Raw genomic sequence first — 23,937 nt, 5'->3', positions numbered from 1 at the left:
CTAAAAAAGAACCTTGTGGGACTCCGCATTAATTTTATCACTGTTACACATGAAATCATTTGTATTTTTTTTAAATGCATCATCCACATTGTCTCTTGACAGAATTGTGTACAGTTGAAAATTTCTGCAGAATATTATTTGTTATTTCAATTTTAGTGGCTCTGTCTCCTGGAACAGACAGTGACTTCAGGAAGAGGATTATTGTTCAGCTAATGACCAAACACTCAAGAGCGGGACAGGGAAACACTGCCAGGGTGCCATCAGACAGCTCCTAAAATGCGATTTCGAAATGAGACGTCATGCCTACTGGGCCCTGGCACCATTTCGGCTATCAGCTGCTTACAGGCCAGGGGAAACTGACACATACACACCGGCTCTTGCTCGCTTATACACACTCTGATGGCACGTACATGCTCGCCGCAAAATGAAATAAATAAGGATTTCTTTCCTTGTCCCAAATTCCCATTGTCTGGAGATGAATGTGGGAGCCTTTCCCCCTCCCCACCCCCTCACGCTTTACTGTTCAGCCCGACGTGGCGACCGTGCCAGCTCGGGGTGCGACTGTCAGTCTTCTCACTTTGTTTCCATGACAGCCAGGCCTGACTAAGCAGAAAGTGGGGATCAGTGGTAGGGAAAGATCTGTCAGCCAGATATGGATGGCCCTGCTGTGTCCAACCTTCTCTACCTTTTTGTTGCACATTGTCCCTGTGCGGAACATCTCCACTGCCTGCAGCGCGCTGTGTCTTGTTTTTCTTCTCTACCTGCATGGATGGTTGTACTGTCTTATCTAGAGTAAAGGAATGGTACTTGGCGATTAGCTGTGACAGTGCCTGTGATGCTGCCTGATGTAACACCGTGTTGCTCACGGCAACAGACACTGTAGGTCGATTACAGTGCTGCAAACTGGTACTGATGGTTTTCTGACTTGATGAAAGATGAAAGGATATTATGTTATTATTTGGGTGGTCAAAATGAACGATTAATTAGCAATTAATTTGATTGCTTTAGTGCATTAAAATAACAAATTCCAACACTAGTCTGTAGTAATATTATAAAAATATTATGACAAGCTTTCATTTTAAGAATTAATCATGATGTTTGATTAGTTAGATTAGCCCTTGCGATTATTGTTATTAACCCCGTTGTGGGTTATTCAGAGATTTGTTGTGTTCTTCACGCAGAGAGTGTTTGATGTGGTGTACCCCATGGCTCCGGATCAACGGCGCCACGTGAGCATCAACTCGGCGCGCTGGCTGCCGGAGCCCGGCCTCGGCCTCGCCTACGGAACCAACAAGGGAGACCTGGTGATCTGCAGACCCGTGTAAGCAGCAGATCATTTCGCCTCATCTTTGCTTTCCCTGTCACATTTATTTGTTTGATCTTGCTATTGTGCGGCGTTCGGCTCTGTGGGACCCGTTCCAATGTTTACCAAAAGAAAAATTAATGAGATTTTCAGTAACTTCACACTGTACACTGCACCCACAAAGGTTAAACACATCTTCTGTAGAGCTGAACAAGGTCTTCTAATTGTTTTATTGAATTATTTATTTTGTGTCATTGTTGACTTGTGTACAGCAATGTTTTTGCTGACTGTAGATTTTTTTTGGTTTGTTTACTAAAAATGACCAATTAATTTTTGCTGTGTTCGTTCCATTAAACCCCTGCAGTGATTTATAGGATGGGGCAGCAACTGATCAAACATCCCCTTTAACTTTAATTCCTTTTTTTAAGTTTTAAACTTAATATCTGTTGCACAGACTTTCATTTGTTTAATTTTAGAAAAAAATAGCATCTTAAGGGCAAATTTTTTTTCGGTATGTGGAATTGAGTTTTCATTTTATTGTTATTTTGAAGTGCTGGATACGTTTCTGGTGCAAGTCTTGTTAATGATTGCCTATCATGCTCTATTGTGATCCCGCTGCTGTTCTGTAAAAAAAATAGTTGACTTCACTGCCGAGAGGAAACGGCTCAGGTTTTGTTTCTCCGCTGATAAGAAAGCTTTCAGACTGCACCTCCCGGCTCATTATCTCTGTGGTGCTGCTGTTATGTGGACGTAGGACGGTGGAGGAACACTGGTGATGCAGAACTCTGATCCTTTCATTTAACAAAACTGTAACTAATTACAGCGCCGTTCCATTTTCATTTAGGCTCTATGAAGGCACGTTTAAGGAGGTACATCAGCAAGCTGTCAGCGACACACAGTGTAAGATTATAACGGAGGAGCCGGAAAGGTGTTTAATAAAAAATAAATAACTACGTCAGTCACTTAGGCTTTTAAAAATGACCCCCCTTGCTACATTTTTACCTGTACTTTTACACCTTAGCCAACCTCTGATTTACCCACTGATGGTAATAAGCACCTGAGTCCCCACCAATTTTCGTCTGTTCCTGAAGAGAGCTTGCTAGTTATATGTTTGGAAGGAGGAACTAATTACCCACGTAGCTCTTTTAGCTGGTGTGTTATTATATCTGACGCCCATTAGATGAAAGTGAATGATGTTTTTATGAGTATAAAAAGGGGAGGATCCCGTAGGCATGATTAACAGCTCTCACACACCCTACTTCCTCATTCTGGACTATTTAAACCCCCTCCTGTCAATATGTGACATGCCCAGGTTTAGGGCATGATCCATCTCCTCCCTTTCTCTTCCATTTCCCTCCGTTCTCTACTCTCCTAATATCCCTTGTACACAAACGTGACCACGCCCACTACCAACATCAGCGCTTTAATTCAAGTGTTCTGATGGCGGGACTAATGAAAGTGACGTTTTCCCCAGTTACTGCTGCCTATAATTCATACCAAGCACTAGGCAAAACTTAATTCAAGAGTTGCTAAGTGTAAAAAGATTTAGCTTAGAGCCATGTCTTTTCAATCGTTTTGTTGGGGCTCAGCAAAATAAAAAAAAAAATAAAAAAAATACAAACTCCCAAAAGCAAAAAATGTGGCCGTAAAAATCTCATCTGCTGAGACAGGTTTGTAAATTCACCCAGCCTTGCGGGTGTATACACTTATAGAATCTTATTCTTTATTTGACAGCATGGAGGACCTTGGATCACCATTTATAGCTTGATTGAGCGCCTGAATCGACGCGACTGGTTTCTGCTGCTGCGCAGCAAAATCTTATCCGGCCATTGTATCGACTCGGCCTGGAGCTGGTGATTAGACGGCTGCTGATCAGCCATGGCGCCGTCACTCATCCGCCGCCAGCCACCTTGGCAGGGTCAGGCTAGCGCGCGCACCTGCCCACCGCCGGCACGGGCCTCCTCCCATGCGCTGGATCCGAGCGGGTCACAGCCGGCTCAGAGCGAGACCCTCAGACATGCTCAGCTGCCACCGAAATCAATCAGCGCAGATTTTCAATGCATTCTGGGAGGCGGACGCGCCTATTCTGCCGTTCTAGTGTCATGCTGCCCTGTCTCTCTCCGTCCTGTTATTCTTTTGCTTACAGCAGCGGCCATATAAATCTTTCTCACTCATTCATCCGGTTCATTGTTCCACGCTGCTCACTTCTTTTCCCTTGGTCTCTTTTATCCCCCCCCCCCCCCTCTCTCTCCCCCACCACTTGGAGGCGGTTCTTTTTATTGGCTGTTTTTCAGCTTATGAATTGCAGCACGTTGCTCATTCAGAAACACTTTTGCCGTATTTATCCCAGTGGCCTCGTCTGAATAAGCTCTATTATGGTCCTAATTATCAAGCATGAGCCACTTCCCTTTTTTGAAGAACCACCAGCCATTTCCAAGTTTGAATGATTTTTATACATGATCTGAAATGATGATGATTGAAAAACATCAAGAATAAACCTGAATTTTGATCCAAGGACCAGTGGTGTATTTTTTTTTGATCTAGGAGTTGGAACCTTGCTGCAGGGCACAACTGTGCACAGAACTGCATATAAAGTTTCTCCGACATGGAGGAGCTTTTTTGCTTAGTTGGTGTCTGCTTAACATTCTGCGCTTACGGTGTGGAGATTCAACGCGCCGGTGATGATTAAAGCCGGCACGGGTGCGCAAACAACTAGGTTGCTAAGCGGTTAGTGTGATATGATGGTATCGTGACACGTTGAACAATGCAGGTGACCGCTGCAGACATCTGATTTCACACATGCACACCCACATATGACACCAACGCAAACATCCGTCATCATCGGGTAAACACACTCCGCCTCGCGCCGTACCGCAGCGCGCCCGAGGTTGGAACAGCTGCTCTATAGCATGGACCCAGTCACCAGGGGACTGCTGGGTAATGGAGGCGTGCCGCTGGGCGTTGTGTGCCCGTCGGCGGAGCAGCTGAGACTCGATGTTAAAAGGATCGGCTCCCCGCCGTCGAAATGTGCTCAGAGTGCAGCAAGCAGTTGTTTTACTCACCGAATTCAGACCCGGGAGTTTGGTCATGATATACTTCAGCAGGAACATGGTGCACACAGTGAAATTTGTCCTCTGCATTTAACCCATCACCCTGAGTGAGCAGTGGGCAGCCATGACAGGCGCCCGGGGAGCAGTGTGTGGGGACGGTGCTTTGCTCATTGGCACCTTGACGGATCGGGATTCGAACCAGCAACCTTCTGATTACGGGGCCGCTTCCTTAACCGCTAGGCCACCACTGCCACTTTTTTGTGTTCTAATAATCAGAAAAGGATTCAAAAATCATAGTTCATTGCCATAAATAGACTATATCAGGATTATCATGATTTTATATCCCCCCTTATAGTCTTGTGGCAGTGAATTGGCCAATACACATTTAAAATGTCAAATTATGGATCAAAACCTCAAAGATACATTGGTAAAATGTCACAATGACTAACCATATATCTTTATTAAGAGACTTCTAACAAGCTGCTAATTGTATTTTCATCATCATAAAACTTGATTAACAGAGGAAGCAGCCGCCGAACACACTGGGCGTTTGTGTTCTTTTCCTTCAAGCGCACACACACAAGGAACAGCCAGTCACTGCACCACCACCTTTCCTGGGAACTCAACCGCAACCTCGGGCTACCTGACGATGGAGGTACGGTGAAATGTTACGCCGGAGGAGCGGCCTGTCAGGCTTGTGCAGACGATGAGGGGGAAGAGGTTATCCCTCAGGAATAGAACTCCTCTTTCTTTTTTTTCCTCCTCCTTCTCCTCCTCCTCCTCTCGCCGTGAACAACAGAGAATAGAGGGTGTGTGAATAAACAACAGAATCTTTGGTGGCTCTAACTGTGATGCTTTTGACGTTCTTTCTGAACCTCTGGCAACCCATATGGTAGTCATGAAAAAACAATCAATTTGTTGGCACACCGGAGTCTTAAATACGATACTTTGCTGTCTGTTGTTTCCGTCTTAGAAGAAGAGAGTCTGTTCCATCTCGCGGCAGCTGCTGTTTTCATGCGCTTATGTACTATAGAGGCTATAAAGCAACACACCTGTCTTTTAAACCACCGCTGTTGGTGTTCAAATGTACAAAACTTCTGTGGTGACAAGTGGTGGTTGCTAAGCAACATCAGTCAGTCAGTGCTGCTCGGGTACTGTTACTACGTTATGTTACTGTAGATGGAATTTCTGCCGTTCGTTTTGTGGGTTTGTCCACCGTGAAACTAAATGTGACCCTTTCATCCTGTTTACATTTGACTTTTCACATTTTAGAATTTGAAGCAGTATTTTTTTTTAGGTGCAAGCTAAAGATTCAAGTCCAGCCTCATTTTTATATAATCACTTGGAGGAAATATCAAACATTATACACTTTTAATGATTACAGTAGTGAACAAAGCAGCCATAAAGGCGACAGTCTCTTTAATTGCCACAGAATATGTGCTCCCATACTTTTAACTAGTAGTGTGTGTGTAGTTTTTAAAAAGCAATTCCTCTAATTTTTATGCATATCTAATAGCTTAAACTAAACATTGTCCATCCCAAAGCCACCCCTTGCTTCCTCATTTCTTTTTCTTTTAATCATGTAGTCAGTTAGACTTGTCTACAATGCCTCTCATGATACTCGGTTAAAAGTTAAAAGACCCTCTCTTAGCTTGGGCAGTGAAGATAAGGTGGGAAGCATGACTTCACTTCAAATTTTTCTTTGTTCTCATCGCTGACTGAAATTCAGCTCTGCACATCAGCCAAATTGCGTTTCAGTATTCCTTGGATTGCTTGTTCGGAATGTCCCAGCACTAATAACATGGAATCACATTAGCATCTATCCCCCAGATGTCCCGCTCAGACACTCGTCTTTAGGTCGTCTCCAGCTGAGTGCGCTGACCCCGTAACTTTGCCATCTGTTTCTGTGCCCTCAGTGATCCCCAGCTGGAGGGTGACGGCCAAGTCGAGCACACGGAGCCCACGTTCACCATGAACAACAGCGCAGGCGGCAGCGGCGGCAGCGGCAGGGCTGGAGAACGGGCGGGGTGAGAATGTCTGATCACTGAGGGACATCTGGGAGAATTTCAGTGAATGTTCTATATGCTTGTTGCAAGCTTTTCCTCTGGGAAAGGAAATCTCATGGGTTTGCTTTGTTGTAGGAGCAGCAGGGCTCCCTGGAGGTCAGACCGAGACATGGGCCTGATTAACGCCATCGGCCTGCAGCCTCGCCACCCCACACCCTCGGTCAACTCCCAAGGCACGCAGACGGCTGCGTTACAGCTACAGAACGCAGAGACGCAGACGGATCCCAACGTCCAAGAGCCCAGCACCTCACATACCACCCAGGCCACTGCCAGTAAGCAGTCTCTGTCGCGCCATTCCACCCCACATCACCAGGTTTTCCATCCATATGGCCAGCACAACATAGATTCCCTGGAGGAGAGAATTTGTGGAAAAGTTTTGCATATTTCAGATCATTGCTGCCATGGGGTGGTGGTGGCCTAGCGGTTAAGGAAGCGGCCCTGACAGAAGGTTGCCTTCTGCGAATCCCGGTCCGCCAAGGTGCCAATGATTAAAGCACCATCCCCACACACTGCTCCCCGGGCACCTGTCATGGCCGCCCACTGCTCACCAAGGGTGATGGTTAAAAGCAGAGGACACGTTTCGTTGTGTCACAGTGTGCTATGCTGCAGTGTTTCACAATGACAATCAATTCACTTTTTCAATTTCACTTTTCAGCATTTTAAGTGAGAGAATCTCAAAACTGTTTACTTTCATGTTATAAAAGCACATAAAATCAATATAGCAAAGAACAAGTATCAGCAGGCTAGAATTTACAGAGAATAAGAACCACTCTGAAGACAGATTTTCTTCTGAATACTTGAGCTGGACTCCCTGACTGCTTGAGAGTTAAGGCTCCTCACCATTGCTCGTGGTTCTGATCGGTTGGTTTGAGGGAGAGCATAACTGATGTGTTCAGGTGTAATAAGAAGCTTCAAGTCCACTTTAGTTGATAATAACCAGTGTAGCCATATTCTCTGTCCAGATTCCTTTCATTGTCAGACTTAACATTGTATAATGCTACGGTCACAATCTTGGTAACGGTGGGATGCATTAGTTAGAACAGCCACAGGGCCTCACAGAGTTTAAAACCCTGAAATCCACAAAAAGAGCCCAAGGGCATCGGGAAAGGGAAAAAATATGGCATCTGTTCTCCTCGGCTCAGCAACATTTGGATTTCAGAGCATGAAATGGAATGTCTGATAGAAGAGGATCAGCTGGATTTTGGAGCAGCCCAACCAGGTGGAGACGGGCTGCAGGGTTGAGCAGACAGTCAATGTTATAGATTATTGAGATTCCCCTCCCCCCCTGCAACAGGGGTAAAATATAATGAAAACCCTGTTTTAGCCTTATTGGTTAAGGTAGCTCTTACCCTATTAGAGCTGTAGTGTTATCTGAAACAGGATGGATCCGAAATACATGCCTTTTAAATCGATTAAAAATGAATCAGAGCAGTTATCAAAAACATTGTTTCATTGTTCTCTTTTTCAATGTTTTTTTTTACTGTAGGAGCATAAAATGCAGGAGTTGGTATATCTGGTTAGTGCTTTTGTAGAGTAATTTATGTTTTGGCCTTTTGCATGTAATGTCCTTTTTCCGTCTGTTTGTTATGCAAGCCCCTGTGAAGCCAAAGCCGAGGCGTTTTTAGCTGTATTTCTCTAGGTGCCCATGGTTACGTAACTCTTGAATGCCTCTAATTGATCTTTTGGTCTGTAAGAAATTGCAATCATGTATTGCTGAAAGGGCACTCATCTGGCCACTGCTTTATAACACTGCTACATTTGCATTTATCTTATTATTAAGTGTTGGATACCTACAGTAAGAACAGCACATTTTGTTATTCCCCATTAGGGAACAGCATGCTTACATAAGTATCCCATATGTACAAACCTTAGTCTTAAAGAACATAAATCTTGACTAAACCACCAAAGAATCTCTGAATCACTGAAAAATCACTGAAACATTAAAAATACCATACTCAGACTGGACCAATGTGGAACTGAAAGCTTTTATTAACTTTCCTACCCATTCTAAAATTAATCTATAATAGTTTTAATTATATATTTACAAGTCTTACATTTAACTTGTTATTACCTGTTTATTACTTTATCCTCTATTTCCCCTTTGTAAAAAACCATGAGCAGTTGGAGGAAATCGTCCCAGTGCGTCACCATTAATGTCTCCCATTTGTGTCCCCTGTTATGGCCACTGCTGTTGTCTGTCGTTTGTAGGAGAGGCGAAACGGCATCCATTACGTGGCCAAAGCGTCTCTCCTCCTCTAATGGCTTCTTAGTGGTGCGAAATGAAAACAATATGTACACAGAGCCTTTAGAGATCTTCGCCGCTCCTCAACATTGGTGCCGTTGCTGCTCGGTGGAACGTCCCACAGAGCCCAGGGACTGTGTTCATCCTCACCATTCTGGGCCGGGTGGCTCCGGGAGGCCAAAGAGCAAAGCGCATCCATTAGTCTGTGTGTCGTGCGTTTTATTGTAGTTATTATTCTCTGGTCGTGAATGTGGCCGAGGCCCTCTGTGGGTTGGGTTTGTGAATGAATAACTACGCTCAGCAGCAGTAATGGCCATGTGATGGTGGTTCTGGGAAGATTAATAGTGAAACCCACCCTGGGTGCTCTCTGCAGGGAGCTTTCATGGGTCTTTTTTTTTTTTTTTTCGTGCTCAGACTGCTGAGGGGTAATTGCAGTAAGCAGTTCATAGCAGAACGCGTAGCCCTGCCGCCAAGCCCCTCCCCTGGCCGCATTTTGTGACTTCCAGGACCCAGCAAAACCAACAGAGGCCACGCCGGCTTTGCGCACGTCTGGGGAAAAAAGGCTGGCGGATTACTGGCTCTGAAAAAAATGTCTGACTATTTCACAGGGGCAGGATTGGCATTTAGCATCGGAGACCTTTTATTCACAGAGAAGCCAGCATTTCCTAAACTGCTTTCCATTTCATCCCTCAATCCCACATAGGCACCAGATATTTTTTGCGCTGTCGTAGCACTCAAGAATGCAAAATAAAATCTATTAGGTCGGGTTTTTGCTTTTATAAATTCTTGCCTTCTTGCTTTAGACGTGTCTGTATGTGGTTCTGTGGTGTGCCGATCATATCGGTAGATTTCGATGGACGGTCGCCAGTGGCAGAACCCTTTTCATCAAAAAACTTTTTATCAGACACACCCCTCTGAAAGTGAAGTGAAAAGATCGGGCTCATCCTAACATTTTACATTGAAAGTGTTTTTCGTTCCTTCGGAGCACTACAAGGTAGCATTCCAGTTTCAGAGCTTGAATCACAGTTATGCAATTAGCAAGCGGATGGGCCGGCTCATGACCGCGGGAAGCTGACTCATCTTGGATCCGATGGTAGGAGGCCCCGGCCGCACTGCGTCCGATGGCACGCCGCTGTAAGTGATACTTCATCCGCCCCCCTCCATGATTCGGGCCTGATGTGGGCTGCTGCAGGCCTCCACACAACAAGCATCCTGACCCACAGCTTGCGAGCTCCTGCCAAATTCTATAAATAATAACCAATAAAAAATGATGATAACCACAAAGTGAAAAGCTTCTATAAGCAGAGTGCACAGTATAGGTCTTTAAGACTTAGTGTGTGGGGCGTATTCAGTAATGTCATATTAACTAAAGCGCTGATAACCTGCATGCTGTGCTACACCTGGGTGTGTGCTGTATTGACAGGAGGGTGTTTAAATCGTCCGGAATGAGGAAGTAGGCTATGTGAAAGCTGTCAATCAATTTTACAGGCTCCTCCCCCTTTTAAACTTTCTTTAGAGAAATATTATTGAAGTTCATCTCCTGGACACCAGAAATAATTACACACCAACAAAAAGGGCTGAGCGGCTAGTTAGTTCCTCCTCTCCAACATAGAAGACCTAAAGATTGTAAACAGGTGCTTCTAATGTCACCTACACACTCCATTATGATCTCATCAGTCGTAGGCACTCCATCTGAAGGTCACGTTTGCCATCTAATCCTGATAACCTCTGCTGGTTTTGAGAGAAAGCCGTCTTCCTATCGTGAATAAGTGCACATACCAGATTTTTGGGATTCGCGCAAACAAGATTCGGCAAAAAGCAAATCATAAAATTTCATGTCTGTCTGTCTTTTTTTTTTTTTTTTTCTTTACTTGAGATGCCACTGAAGCTCCTCAGCTGGAGATGTTCAGATAATAGCACTTTACAAATCACCAGGAGGATACTGGCCACCAGGAGGATACTGGAAAAGCAAGGTTGCTGTGCACTTCATTTCACTTCAACACGGAATGTTGGAAGAGTCAAACGTAATTGATCAGCACCTTAAAAGACTGCTATACCCCGACCTTTCCTGCAGTTTGGACCTGTGACATTTCGCTGGCTTAATTCATTTCTTCTCCTTCCCCAGTGCAGTAATAATTCCTCAACTCTGTAAGAGCATTTTGGAATCATTGAAAAAGTGGAAAACAATGCCAAACACGGGGATGCCAGAATAATAATGGCTGCTTTATCACGGAAACAGTCAGCCTCATACACCTCCTCTTTGCTAATTATTTTTTCGAGAAATAAGCCATTATGCAGAAGTAATTAAGCATGGGCCAAGTCTGGTGAAATGCAGAGCCGGAAGCCGGAAGAGCTCCTTGGACGGACTCCAGTTTCATTTCAGTGAGAGGGCACCTTGTTTTAGTTTCTAGCGTGTTCGTTCATGACGTGTGGTCTTTGGCTTCTAGATGATGCCTTCACAGCAATACCTGATAGTACCCACAGCTCAGAAGTTCATTTTGTTGATCAGTGTGGGTGACCGGATGAAGAGCACTGGACTGTGATGGTGGGTGTGGGGAAAACACACAGCAGCATACAACTGCTGTACCAGGAAACCAGGATTTCATTTTTTATAAAAAAAAACATAACCATAATAATAACCATAAACAAAAACTGTACTACACAAACAGAAAAAAAACCCCCACAAAAAACAGACGATCACTACACAAGGTTGTCGGTGTAATACCGACAGCATGACAAAGCAGTACACCCTTTTTATCACCCCAGAATACAGGTACACCAAACCCCAAACGAGGCTGCAATTGAACCATTACTGAGGGGACCAAACCAGCAGGCACATAAATAGAATCAAACATAACAAAGAATCCATACCAACTCCCTCTTTACCCATTCATCAGGTGACAACCTACTTGTACATCTCCCAACTTCAAATGTGGTAACCCCAAAACAAACCGGTATTCCCCTTCCCCTCGACTGAAACGTCCCAGTCGCTAGATGGGCACAAATACAGCACCTGACGTGGCGCGTGCTTCCGTGCTGGAGCCAGGGAGCAGAAAACATGCGTTCGAATGGTTGTTTGGGTTGTTAGGGTGGTAGTAGCCTAGTGGGTAACACACTCGCCTATGAACCAGAAGACCCGGGTTCGAATCCCGCTTACTACCATTGTGTCCCTGAGCAAGACACTTAACCCTAAGTTGCTCCAGGAAGACTGTCCCTGTAACTGATTGTAAGTCGCTCTGGATAAGTGCGTGAGAAGGGGGGTTGGATTAGTGTTCTCACAATCAGCTTTTAGTTCAAATGTCAAGATTTTTATTGAAATATAGACAATAGTCTAACACTAGTGATGTAGTTTACTGGTGTGAGTCATCAGCGACCTTTAGAAGTTAATAAGAATTTAATTCTCCTCTAATTCTGTCAAAGGACATTTTATTAGACTTGTAAATGTAGTAAACAAGTCAGATTGTATTGTAATTATTGCAGTTAATGTTTTTATGATGGTCGTCATTGTCATTGGGTGTGGCAACTTCTGCATTGTGGGGTTTTGAGTTTAAAATGTAGATTTTTGTGTGGGCAGTTGCTTTAAATGAGTGAGGTCGTTTGTGTGGGTTGTTGCTTTAAGGCCGTCTAATTTCAATGATAATGTTTTTAAAGATTTTTACAGGGCAGGAGCCTGTAGACATGACTGACGGCTCTCACACACCCTACTCTCTCATTCACAATTTAAATCCCCTGCTGTCATTATGTCAAGTGCCCAGGTGTAGCACGGCGTCCATCCCTTTTCAAAGATGAACAAAACTGGCGTGTTTTCAAGTAAAGTAAAGCCGCTCTTTAAAAAAAAAAAAAAAAAAAAAAAAAAAAATATATATATATATTTTTTTTTTTCTGCGTCTTGTCATTTCCCACATGGATGCAAATTTGAAGCCTCCCTGATGGTGGTGATGGCGTCCAGAAGTACGCATGAAAATGTAGTCAGTGATTAAGGAACCCATAAACTTGTCTTCAGTCCCTGGAGGCCATCGTTCACGACGTGCTGTGCACAGTTGGCTGTCAGTAAGCTCTGTGCGTTAGTTTCACACTGGCATCAGATTAACTTAACAGTGCTGTTCTTTTAAAATCATCCATTAGGCAGATTCGCACCAGGGTTACAGGCAAATCATTTTATTCCCCCTTAAATGTTGGAGTGGTGGTTCAGCTTTTCTGGTTTGGAATCTCTGGGCTCTATCTGTTATCCTGTACATCTGTCACGCTAATTTTAACCATGCGTTAGTTAAACTTTAAAACACCTCTGAGGTCTGACAACCTCTCATGGATAAAGCCACCAGGCTTTTAGTTACAGGGACCTTGCAGGGCCACACTTTGCAGGAGTGCAACTAGGCTCCTTTTCGGATTGGCCAGACCTACCCAGCATGTATGTTTCTCAAGGCCCTGTTAATTAATGAAAACATTTATGGCATTTATCAGACGCCCTTATCCAGAGCTTACAATCCATATAGTTACTGGGACAGTCCCCCCCTGTGCAACTTAGGGTTAAGTGTCTTGCTCAGGGACACGATGGTAGTAAGTGGGGTTTGCACCTGGGTCTTCTGGTTCATAGTGTGTTACCCACTAGGCTACTCCACCAACCTATGAAACGATTCATAGGGTGAATGAAACGATTTCAACACACTCAGTGTGCCCCGAGAATTCAGAAGAGAGGGTGTGTTGCCATAAGTGTGTTACTTGCTGCTGGTGCTAATCACCCTTTTCCAGAAGGATGGGTGCATCAGGATAAGGAGGGGAGCACTTGAGACGATGTCCCAGTCATGCACAGTCCCTACCGTACAAGGCTGTAGGCAGTGTTATGGTCTGGGGTTCTACAGTCAGCTGACTTCCATCTTCTTTCCTGCTGGCACGAGAATATTTCATGATGACAGTGCCAGGGTTCACAAGGCTTTAATCGTGAAAGAATCCATATTGATTCTCAGTTGGGTTGGAGAAGACTGTACACTAGTTCCGCTCATCTTGGTGACTAGTTAATGTGACAAACTGAAAATGCTTTTGCCAAAGGAGGCAATCCATGGTCTTTAAGAAGGATGCCAGATGTGGCAATTTGGTTGCCAGATACTGAGCAAGAACAACCCCTGAAGACCCTCAGTCCATCACAGGGTGCCCGACTCGCACGCTTCACCTGGTGTGCACATCTGTAGAGTGTAGGAAGAATCAAGGAGAATCCAGACCAGGATTCATTCAAAAGTAAAGTTGAAGCATCTTGTTGTCTCACCAAACGTAGTTTTTGCTCACCTCTTTTAGTCGGAATCCATTTTCTACGCCTTGTTTGCATCAGTAATTCGTGTCTAACGTTACCCATAGACGGACCGTAACGAGGGTCGGCTGTGGGCTGCAAGATTCCTTCATCTCCTCCTGACCAAGCCGCTCGGCGTCTCCTGCTCTTGCTGTGACCAAAGAGCGACGGCATCTATAAAATGTGCCCCACAAAACAAAATTTATTTCATCATCTCACATTTGCGAGGCTGATTTTATTTGCCTGCTGCACCATTTCAGCAGAAATCAGACAAAAAAAGTATGGGGGTGTGGGGTCTTTTAGCGATTCGGCGTGGAGGTGGTGGTCTTTTTTTTTTTTACCATTGATCTTTTGTCGCCTGCCTGGCATCCTATCCATGGCACACGAGGGTAGGTGGCAGGATTAGCATTCACATTATGCAGAGGGAGTGGGAAAGAAGTGTGAAGGTTTGGTCTGAATGTAGAATGGCGCGAACGGCATTAAAATGTTTCAGGATGGCTCCGTCACCACAAGTGGACGTGCTTTAAATGAGCCCGGCTTCCTGCATCGCGCGTCCATTATAGCATATGGGCGGCAAATGCGATTTGAAGACATTAAAAAAACATGAGTTCACGGGCGGTGTTCAGCGATATTAAGAATTGATGTGATAAAAGTGCTTCATGCTATATTTGCTTTTTTTTTCTTTTTTTTGGACCTAAACAGTCCACTAAACGTCAGTCATATAAACAATAGGGAACAGATTTCTCAGTATTGATCCGTTTCTTCTTTACCCGCACCTGACTCCAGCTTTGGCCGAAATGGATGATCTGCTGCCAGGCCCCGGTTCCGAAGTGGTCCCCGAGACTCCGCCTCACAGCCTGGAGCAGGACGAGGACGCCAACGCAGGGGCGGAGCCCAGCACCAGTACTGCCGCTTCAGGTAGGTCCCCATGGGGGACACGCGCAACTCGGTCCATCTTGTGTTCTCCCTCTTTTAGCCTGATTGAACAGAAGCTTTTAACCCCTCGGCGTGGTGCAGTGCTGTTCAGTGTAGCCGTTGTCAACTCTGGGGTATAACTCTGCTCCAGATATCCACACACGAGATGCATTAAAATAGTAGTGTTAGTGTTTTCGGGCCATTCATGTTTGCGAGAGCAATGAAGCTGTAGAATGAAAACCCAGCCTGCTGTCTTCATCGATATAAGAGCCTGTATTAACAGGTATGATCTGCGATGCAGATGTTCATATGTTCACCAGTTGTAAAAGGTGCCGTTTGTTGGTGTTGGTGTGCTTCATTTCATCCTTGCTCTTTTCTGACGTCCTTGTGCTGCAGGTTGTTGGAACCGAAATAAATTCGACTCCTGAACTATTTCCAAGGCACCTCCACAGCCCCAACCTTGCAATCGAACCAGCATGCCTATAGCGCAGTGCTGTATGTGATGCTCTGACTTCCAATAAAATTATTACAAATTAATCATCTCTTTTTATTTATAAAGGCAGCTATATAAACTCTCCCACACACACACACACACACACACACACACACACTTTCCTCAGCAAGAACCCCCAGATAAGAATTTTTTTGTTCACTCCAACAGCCTGAAAAATTGCTCATTGGAAATTTTTAATTGCACTCGCCTTCATTTTTTGATGAAGCCGGTTCAAAAGTAGATATGTGACTTTGAAAACACACACACACACACACACACACACACACACACACACACACACAATTTTCTGTCCCAGCAGGCGGAGCTCCAGTTGTGAGCGAAGCTTCATTTCGCGGGCACAGGGGCAGCAGAGCCTTTTGACCTCTGCGCTCCTCCCATGACCGCGGCCAACGTCGCGATGCAACCAGTCGCCACACCCTGTCGCGCTTCCGGCTGCGTTAAACATCTAATTTCCCCCAGGATTCCTGCATCAGTGTGACCAGCTCGTGTTTAATTAGCTCATTTGCGGGTGGAGGCCCCAACGTTCTCCTGTTAGAAAAATCACCTTACGCTTGTTTCCCATACTCTGGGATGTTGGTCCGTGTTTCTTTTTTTGCGTGAGGGCAGTTCTTATGACAGCAGCCTGTCACACAGTTTATGTGACACAGTTCCAGCTCTTGTTGTGTGCATCAAGTCTGGACACACCTACCCGATGGAGGCTGTGGAAGATGAAGAAAAAGTCTGTCCGCATTCGCCTTTTTACTTTCACGGTGGCTCTGCACAATAAGCATCGTCACGAGATGATCGTTAACATGCGTGAAGGAGAACCAGCAACAAGTTCTCAACATAGAGGCAGTTCTTATCATGGACACCACCCATGATAAGAACTGTCCACTAAGGAGGTTGAGAGAAGCTGAGAGTGTGAAATGCTGTCATCAAGTTCTCTGCTCAGCCTCAAATGTGACACATTTTGTAAAAAATATATAAAATTATTGAAAGACCAATCAGTGGGCAGGTTTGTGGAAACTTCTAACCTCATGTAGGTACAGTGATTTCTACATCTGTCATGTATAAGGCCCTTCTCCCAGAGTTCCATCAAACTTTGTCGCCCCCCCACTGTTTGGGTTTTGTTGTTGGTCTCCCCCCCCCCTTCCTCTCCCTGCTGCTTTGTTTTGCGGCACCGCGGTTTTGACATGGATGACACCACGCGTTTGTTTGCAGAGTCACAGAGGAGTTTGTGACTGACAGATCAGAGGACTCTCCAATTGTAGCCGTCAATCCGGCTTACGCCGGGAAAGTAGCTGTCGCCGCCGGAGTGCTCAGCTTTCCCATCCCGTCTGCTCGCCACCTTCGCTGCTGAAACTCTCCAGCTTTATTTTGCTCAGTTTTCGCGCAGTATAATATTCAACATCCGCTTGCGACTCGTCAAATGCCTTATTTATCTTCACTGTACATTAGCATTTTCTGCTGCAGAAAGTGATGATAAAATTGGCAATTCTGTGTGCATGCGCTTGGTTGTTTGCGTATTATATAATTGCATCATTATGCAAATGTGCTAACGTTTAGTCTGCAGACGTGCTGGGTGACATTCGGGGACGTGTTTCAATCCGTCCTTTTTTTTTTTTTTTTTTTTGTCAGATTTTGTGAGAAGGAAAGGTTTGTTACACAGTTTTTGCTCCTAATCGGGGTCTGCTGCTGTCCTACCCGCTGTCACGATCAACCAGCAGCCCGTTTCCTCACCGCCAGAACTTGTCTTTAGCGGGTTTTCAGACAGTCGCGTTGAATCGTCCGGCATGGGGCCTGGGTGTTTATTTCCACTGTTGGCCCAAATTGACAGAATTTACCAGACACCCTTATCCAGAGTGACTTACAATCAGTAGTGACAGGGACAGTCCCCCCCTTGGAGACACTCAGGGTTAAGTTCAGGGACACAATGGTAGTAAGTGGGATTTTGGACCTGGGTCTTTGTGGTCTTCTGGTTCATCTAGGCTACTAGTTATATGTGTAGAAAATTCCCGAAACTTCTATTTTTAGGGTTCGGATGCATTGGCTGGGGTGTGTTGGAGGCTTATTGGGGTTTATAGTAGGAGCTTGATCAAGGCTTATACTAACTTTGGTACTCAATACTATTTTCAAAACTACAGGGGGAGAAAAAAAACACAGGAACTTTTTAATCTATAAATGTTTTTAAAAATTCCACAGACAAAACAAAACAACAAAATAAATAAATAAACGGAAGAAATGTATTTTAAAGTTTTTGAGCTAAACAGAAAAAAGGACTCCCCGTGTGCAGGAAGTGAAGTGATTGTCATTGTGAAACACTGCAGCACAGCACACAAAGAAGTGTGTCCTCTGCATTTAACCATCACCCTTGGTGAGCAGTGGGCACCATGACAGGCGCCCGGGGAGCAGCGTGTGGGGACGGTGCTTTGCTCAGTGCCACCTCAGTATATATTAATATATATCTTTCACTTTCAGAAATGAAAGATGTATGCATGTTGTGCAATTACATAATTGTAAAATGCGGAGAGAAGATGCAGCAGTGAACTTACTTCAACAGTATTGCTTGACCGTGCCAATTAAATATTCATATTATGATTGAACAACAACTTTTTACATTTTCTAGCGAGCTTGGTGCTGCAGAATTATGTTTAACGTGTGTCTCATGTAAATATTGGGTCCTCCAGGTAGCCGTAGGAGGGGCGGCCCACTGCAATGCCTGTTGAACATTGTTGTAGTCTGTTGCCGATTTCTGTGAACCGGCAGATGCAAACCTGGAATTTAAGCATCGATATCGAACTCGCTATTTGAATTAGTATTTGAAGTCGTTTTGCATGCTGATGTGTGTAAGGCATGTCCACTCTGCCTGTTTTCCAGGAGAAGCTCAGGAATACGGCGCGGTGGAGGACGCCCTGACCCGGATCACCCGCCTGATCGCCGAGGGTGGGATGACCGCGGTGGTGCAGCGGGAGCAGAGCACCACCATGGCCTCCATGGGCAGCTTCGGCAACAACATCATCGTCAGCCACCGCATCCATCGCGGCTCGCAGACCAACACCAACTCCCACAGCGCCCCCCGGGGACCCTCCCAGGCCCAGGACACGGCGGTGCCAGAGCCCGCCTCCCCCGGCACCCTGGCATCAAGCGCCTGCTCCCATGTCCTGAGCCAAACCCTGCAGCTGGGGGACAGACAGTCCAGGGCTTCTGACGACCGAGCCGGGCCCTCGCGGGAGTTCACCTCCACCTTCTCCATCTCGGACTCCAGCGGCGTGGTAACCATGGACACGGACGATGTGTTCGAGGGAGACGGCCTTCACCACCACCAGGCTGTGCGTTTGACAATGCCCTCCTCTCCCTCGTCTTTATCCTCTTTCTCGTCAGGAGCTTCACCCACAAACAATAACGCCGCCAGCTTCGGCGGCAGCGGTTACCACGAAGACCCGTACAGCCGGTAGAGGAGCTGCCGGAGACGGGATCACGCCAGCCTTATTACAGGGACCTCGTTAGGTGCTTTTTTTTTTTTTTTTCCCCCCAGTCCATCTCTCCAAAAGAACAATCCCTTCCCCCCTCCCTCTCTCCATCCCAGCAGCTGTTACAGCGAGCGCGCTCTGGCCCCGCGAGAACCCGCAACGTTCCAGACGTTCAACTTGAATTCTTCAATACTTGAGGCTCCTTCCAGCCCGGCCTGTGCCGGGAGCTGAGAGCGGCGTCGCTCCGTACCGGTCAGGAAAATAGCTGAACATGTTTATAGCACAGCCCTTCAGAACGCCCTCACTGTACTGTATCGTTACCCGTCACCGTGCAACGAATGCAAGCAGGTCAGCCAGTTTAAAAAAAAAAAAAAAATTCCAAATTATGGAAAGTAGCTTAAAATGTCAGTGACTTGGTTGCAGGATAACTGTGCAAGCGGAGATGTTTTAATGTGGGTGAAATGAGCAGATGGCTGTTGCTGTTTTCACAGTTTAGTTGATTTGCGAGGTCTTGATGTCTCTATTGATGCTGTCATGTGACATCGAGACCGAAGCCGCACCGCGGTACTAGAAACACTAGACCCTTTACTTGAAAAGCAGATATCCAGACCCTGCACGTGCGGTTCTGGATCTTTCTAACCGGAGTTCTACCCACAGCCAGCCCCGTTTTTTTTTTTTTTTTTTTTTTTATCGAGTTTACGTCGGGGTTATGAAGAGTGGCGGTGCCTGATGGACAGATTGCTTTATCTTGGTTTAAGCCGTGTCAGACCTCGCCTCGATCGTTATTGTGCCTGCAGGATTGTGCGGGATTTATTATGTGCTTGGAGCTTTTTACTTTTAAGGCTGAATGTAGGTTTTTGGTGACCTGGTGCAATGCTGGTTTTAAATGGTCCCCCTTACCGACTGATTATTTCTGTTGATTTTCTGAACGTTTTGCAGGGTCCAAATGTCCCTGTGTTCCAGGCATTAAAGCAAAAATCACCGCCTGCTGACTGCAGAAGAGCTGAAAAGAAAAATTGAGTTTCATGTTGGATTCTCACAAAGCAAAAGTGAAGCTGGTTCTCCTTCTTTTCTTCATTTCTTAATCAGGCACCATTTCACCATTTTCTTTTCTTTTTATTGAATTTTATTACTTGAAGTGGGTTGAATTAAAAAGCCCGGCCGAGGCATGGTGGTTCTGTACGCCGCCGCTCTGCTGTCAGGGCTGTTTGCTCCGAGGTGAGAAGGCTCCAGTCAGGTGTCAGGTGGGTTTCAGACTAACCCAGATCTGTCAGAGGCACACATTCACCCCCGTCTCTCCCCATTTATCCCCCCACCTTTCCCTGGGTTTCCTCTGCTCCACCACTAGTAGCGTCTTTCACTTCCTGCTCAATGTCTACAGGCGCACCCCGATATCCGTCCATGCAGGTCATGGAAGGAGATATTCTGCGGCAGCCCTGGACCATCACAGAGTAATCAGTGCTTAATATGGAACGTATATTAAAAACGAAAATCCATAAATCCTGTGTGTATTTGCTAAAACTTCCTTTTTTCGGTTTTAATTTTTTTTTTTATATTCAACATGTTTGTCTGCACAAGTAGCCTGGAGACGCGTTTAGCTTAACTGTGCAGGTGGACATCGGATCATGCCTCTGAAATAAAATTCCAAGACTTTCTGCTTATTTCAAAGAAGTCAGTTCTCCGGACTTCCACTGTGGTATGCTTGATAAATGCAGATTTACGTCATGTCTTTCTCTCATCTACATGTGCATGCAATCTGTCCGCTGTATGTATACCGAACAAGGAAAGGTTCTTTGTTGTTATTATTATTATTATTTTTTTATTTTTTTTACCCCCACCCTCCCTTTTATTTCACCATTTTCTGTGTGTTATGTAGAACTGGTGGGATCGGGGTCTTCTCTCCTTTAGACACAGAGCATAGTTCATGTGCTGTGGGAACACCAAAGATCCTAGCTGATTCTTAAAAAAAAAAAAAAAAAAGTAAAAAGAAAAACACAATAAAGATTTAAAAAATGGACTGTTTATTCACACACTAACCGGAATTTGTGTCAAAGAGTGATTAAAGTGTCATCACTAATCCATAACTGCAAGAATTCCACAATTTAATATTTCCACAGTTAAATAAATAAATGCTTTACATGCTGCACCTGTGCTTTCCTGGTCATTTCTGTTTTACAGAATCGAATCCAGTCATTTGATATCAGTTTATTCCAGGTTTCAGGGCTGCCTGTTCTTCCGATGAATGATACTGACCCACTGATGACCAATAATCAGTTATCAGTTATTGACTTTATCTGGGTTTTAATTGTAAAATGAACACTCTTATCCCTAAATACAATTCATTACTAAATCAAATACACAACATGTAGTCTCTTAATATATGTCAGGTGTACAGAGATAATTCATAATTCATCTATTGCAGTGTATAAGGATCTGTATATTTGCTGGACATTTTCGGATCATTGATAAAGAGCAACGGGCCTCGCCTGCAACGTCCGCTTTAAATTTCCATCCATTTGTAATGTTGCGTAATCCTCTTCACCAGTCTAAGTGCTTTGTTTTTGTCATTTTTTTCCCCTCCCTGTTTGCACAAAGATAATTTTTCACTCCGCGCTGATACGGCTGGTGATGCGAGCCTGGCATCTCACACACACACACACACACACACACACACACACACACAGTAACCTGGAAACAAAGGAAAACATTTAAACAACGAGACACAAGACACCTTGTCTAAGAAAACCCTGCAGTCAATCTTAAAGGGCTGGACGAGAAGAATTCCAGTGAGGGAATGGTCCATTCACTCGTCGTGTGAGGCCGTAAATGGGCTTGTCAATAGAAAACTACACGGGTGAAAGACCCAGCCTCCTCTGTAAGATCAGCGGTGGTGATAAGAGCAGGATTACCAGACTGTCCACTGGCATGATCCCCGAGCAATAAGCGGGGACATTGCTATTTATTCGTGTCCCCGTAATCAGAAGGTTGCCGGTTCGAATCCCAAGCCGCCAAGGTGCCACTGAGCAAAGCACCGTCCCCACACACTGCTCCCCGGGCACCTGTCATGGCTGCCCACTGCTTACCAAGGGCGATGGTTAAAAGCAGAGGACACATTTCGTTGTTGTCACTGTGTGCTGTGCTGCAGCATTTCGCAATGACAATCACTTCACTTTCCATGAGGGCATTTCTACACGTTTATATGGATACAGACTAATGTGAATTATGCAGAACTTACAGTAGAGGACACACAAAACACAGGTCTACTTCAGCATCATACAGAATAATGCATTTTTGCTGAAATGACAAGTCTGTTAATTTCCACCGCCACCGGCATAGGGTGGTAGCAGCCTAGTGGGTAACACACTCACCTATGAACCAGAAGACCCAAGTTCAAACCCCACTTACTACCATTGTGTCACTTAACCCCGAGTTGCTCCAGGGGGGGGACTGTCCCTGTAACTACTGATTGTAAGTCGCTCTGGATAAGGGTGTCTGATAAATGCTGTAAATGTAAATGTTAATGTCCCCGTTGTTTCACCAACTCGTCAGTAAAATACCCACAGTGTTAAAAACAATGAGTCACACTTCATCAAGTGGTGCTGAGGATGAAAAGACATGGCCGCGATCTGCAGCTCCCTCCCTATTTCAACTCTCTGGCTCCACTAACAATGCTGCATCTGTGTGAAAGACCACATCCTCTCTGCGGAAAAATCTAGAACATCATCACACGTCCCCTGGGGCAGGGGTGGAAGGAAACAGACTCGTAATCGGAAGGTGCCAAGGTGCCACTGAGGTCCCCTTGATCAAGATACCTTCCCCACACACTGTTCCCATGGTGCTTGTCATGGCTGCCCACTGCTCACCAAGGATGATGGTTAAATGCCAAGGACACATTTGGTTGTGTCACCATGTGCTGTACTGCAGTGTTTCACAATGACAAAAACTCCTTCACTCTAAACTGGTTATGGACCCCCACCATCCCACTATTTTAACACATCTGCTTCAATCCTTTGTGTGCCTTCTACAATCACCTCCCCCCAAAAAAGCCAATCGCCTGCATTTAAATGAGCAAGCCAGCGATAACCTCTGATTGGTTATTCTGCGATTCTTATTCTTCGGACCATCTGACATGTTATTAAAACCTGGAAGGATCCAGATTCCTTCTCTCACATGGATCTGTCACCACAGAATCTTGACCTCATCACGAAAGATGAACAAAACTCTTTGCATTGGTTTCTCATTTACGTTGATATTGTATGGAACCCATGCAATATAGAACATCATTTTAATAACATCTTGGTGATCTCTGTTGATTACATGGCACAAATGAGGCTAGTGGCAAAACTCAGCCTCTGTTGTTGCTTGTTTGGTATAAAGGGCCTTTGTTAGGAGAGTGAAGCTGGCAAAGCACTGGTTCGAGAAACACGAGGTGCCATGACGCAAACACAATAATGAAGGAGCCTTTTTTTAACTCATGCAGGGCCCTGGAGTTCCACCAAATACCAGTAAAACGCCATACTGTCCAGATGGAGAACGTTGGGACAGCTTTGGGATGGAGTCAATCCTGCCAAAATGTTTGAAAGAGAAAGGCATGCAATTATCCATGAGCACACACACATACGGAGAAGGTGATGGTCCAATTAAACAGAACCAGAAATTAGTTCCATATGGAATTATTTCAATAATTTGTCAAGCACTGTACAAAAGAAGCGTGAATGCTCTTCAGCAACAGATTTTTAGGTCAGAACTTCATGAAGTCAGCTGAGCATCTGTGGGAAGTCCTCGAGGAACCAGTCTGATCCATGAAGGCAACAACTAACAACTTGCCAGAGGAATCTTCTGCATGCACCTTTATACCAGATGTACAGGGTCACCATAAACAGACAGGCGGTTTTAATGTTCTGGCTAATTGGTGCAAATTCAGCGTAATTGCCCATCCTTCCCATTTCCTCTAATTGTGTCTAAATATAGCCAACGTTGAAGAGGGAAATGAAATAAGTGCTCCCCGGATCTCCCCGGCCTTCACCCCCCTCTCTGTCAGATAAGCTGCAGTTGGCCTCGCCCCTCACATGGGGTCAATTTATGCATGAGGACGTGGCGTCCGGCGGCTGCCGAGA

The 23,937-nt window shown here is 45.2% G+C and overlaps 1 protein-coding gene across 4 annotated transcripts in view; it reads left to right on the top strand.

Moving 5' to 3' along the window:
- The window catches only part of ambra1a (autophagy/beclin-1 regulator 1a), a 51,644-nt gene extending 32,767 nt beyond the window's left edge, over nucleotides 1-18,877 (top strand). For all 4 annotated transcript variants that reach the window (XM_028956328.1, XM_028956329.1, XM_028956326.1 and 1 more), the window contains 5 exons: nucleotides 1,182-1,321; nucleotides 6,270-6,380; nucleotides 6,495-6,691; nucleotides 14,729-14,860; nucleotides 18,228-18,877. In XM_028956328.1, the coding sequence (XP_028812161.1) occupies nucleotides 1,182-1,321; nucleotides 6,270-6,380; nucleotides 6,495-6,691; nucleotides 14,729-14,860; nucleotides 18,228-18,805 (1,158 nt within the window). In that variant the 3' untranslated portion in view covers nucleotides 18,806-18,877. The remainder of the gene's footprint in view (nucleotides 1-1,181; nucleotides 1,322-6,269; nucleotides 6,381-6,494; nucleotides 6,692-14,728; nucleotides 14,861-18,227) is intronic.
- Nucleotides 18,878-23,937: the final 5,060 nt, after the last annotated feature.

The sequence above is a fragment of the Denticeps clupeoides genome, chromosome 16 (assembly GCF_900700375.1).
Source record: "Denticeps clupeoides chromosome 16, fDenClu1.1, whole genome shotgun sequence".
Taxonomy (NCBI): Eukaryota; Metazoa; Chordata; class Actinopteri; order Clupeiformes; family Denticipitidae; genus Denticeps; species Denticeps clupeoides.
This window is presented reverse-complemented; position numbering and strand designations above follow the sequence as displayed.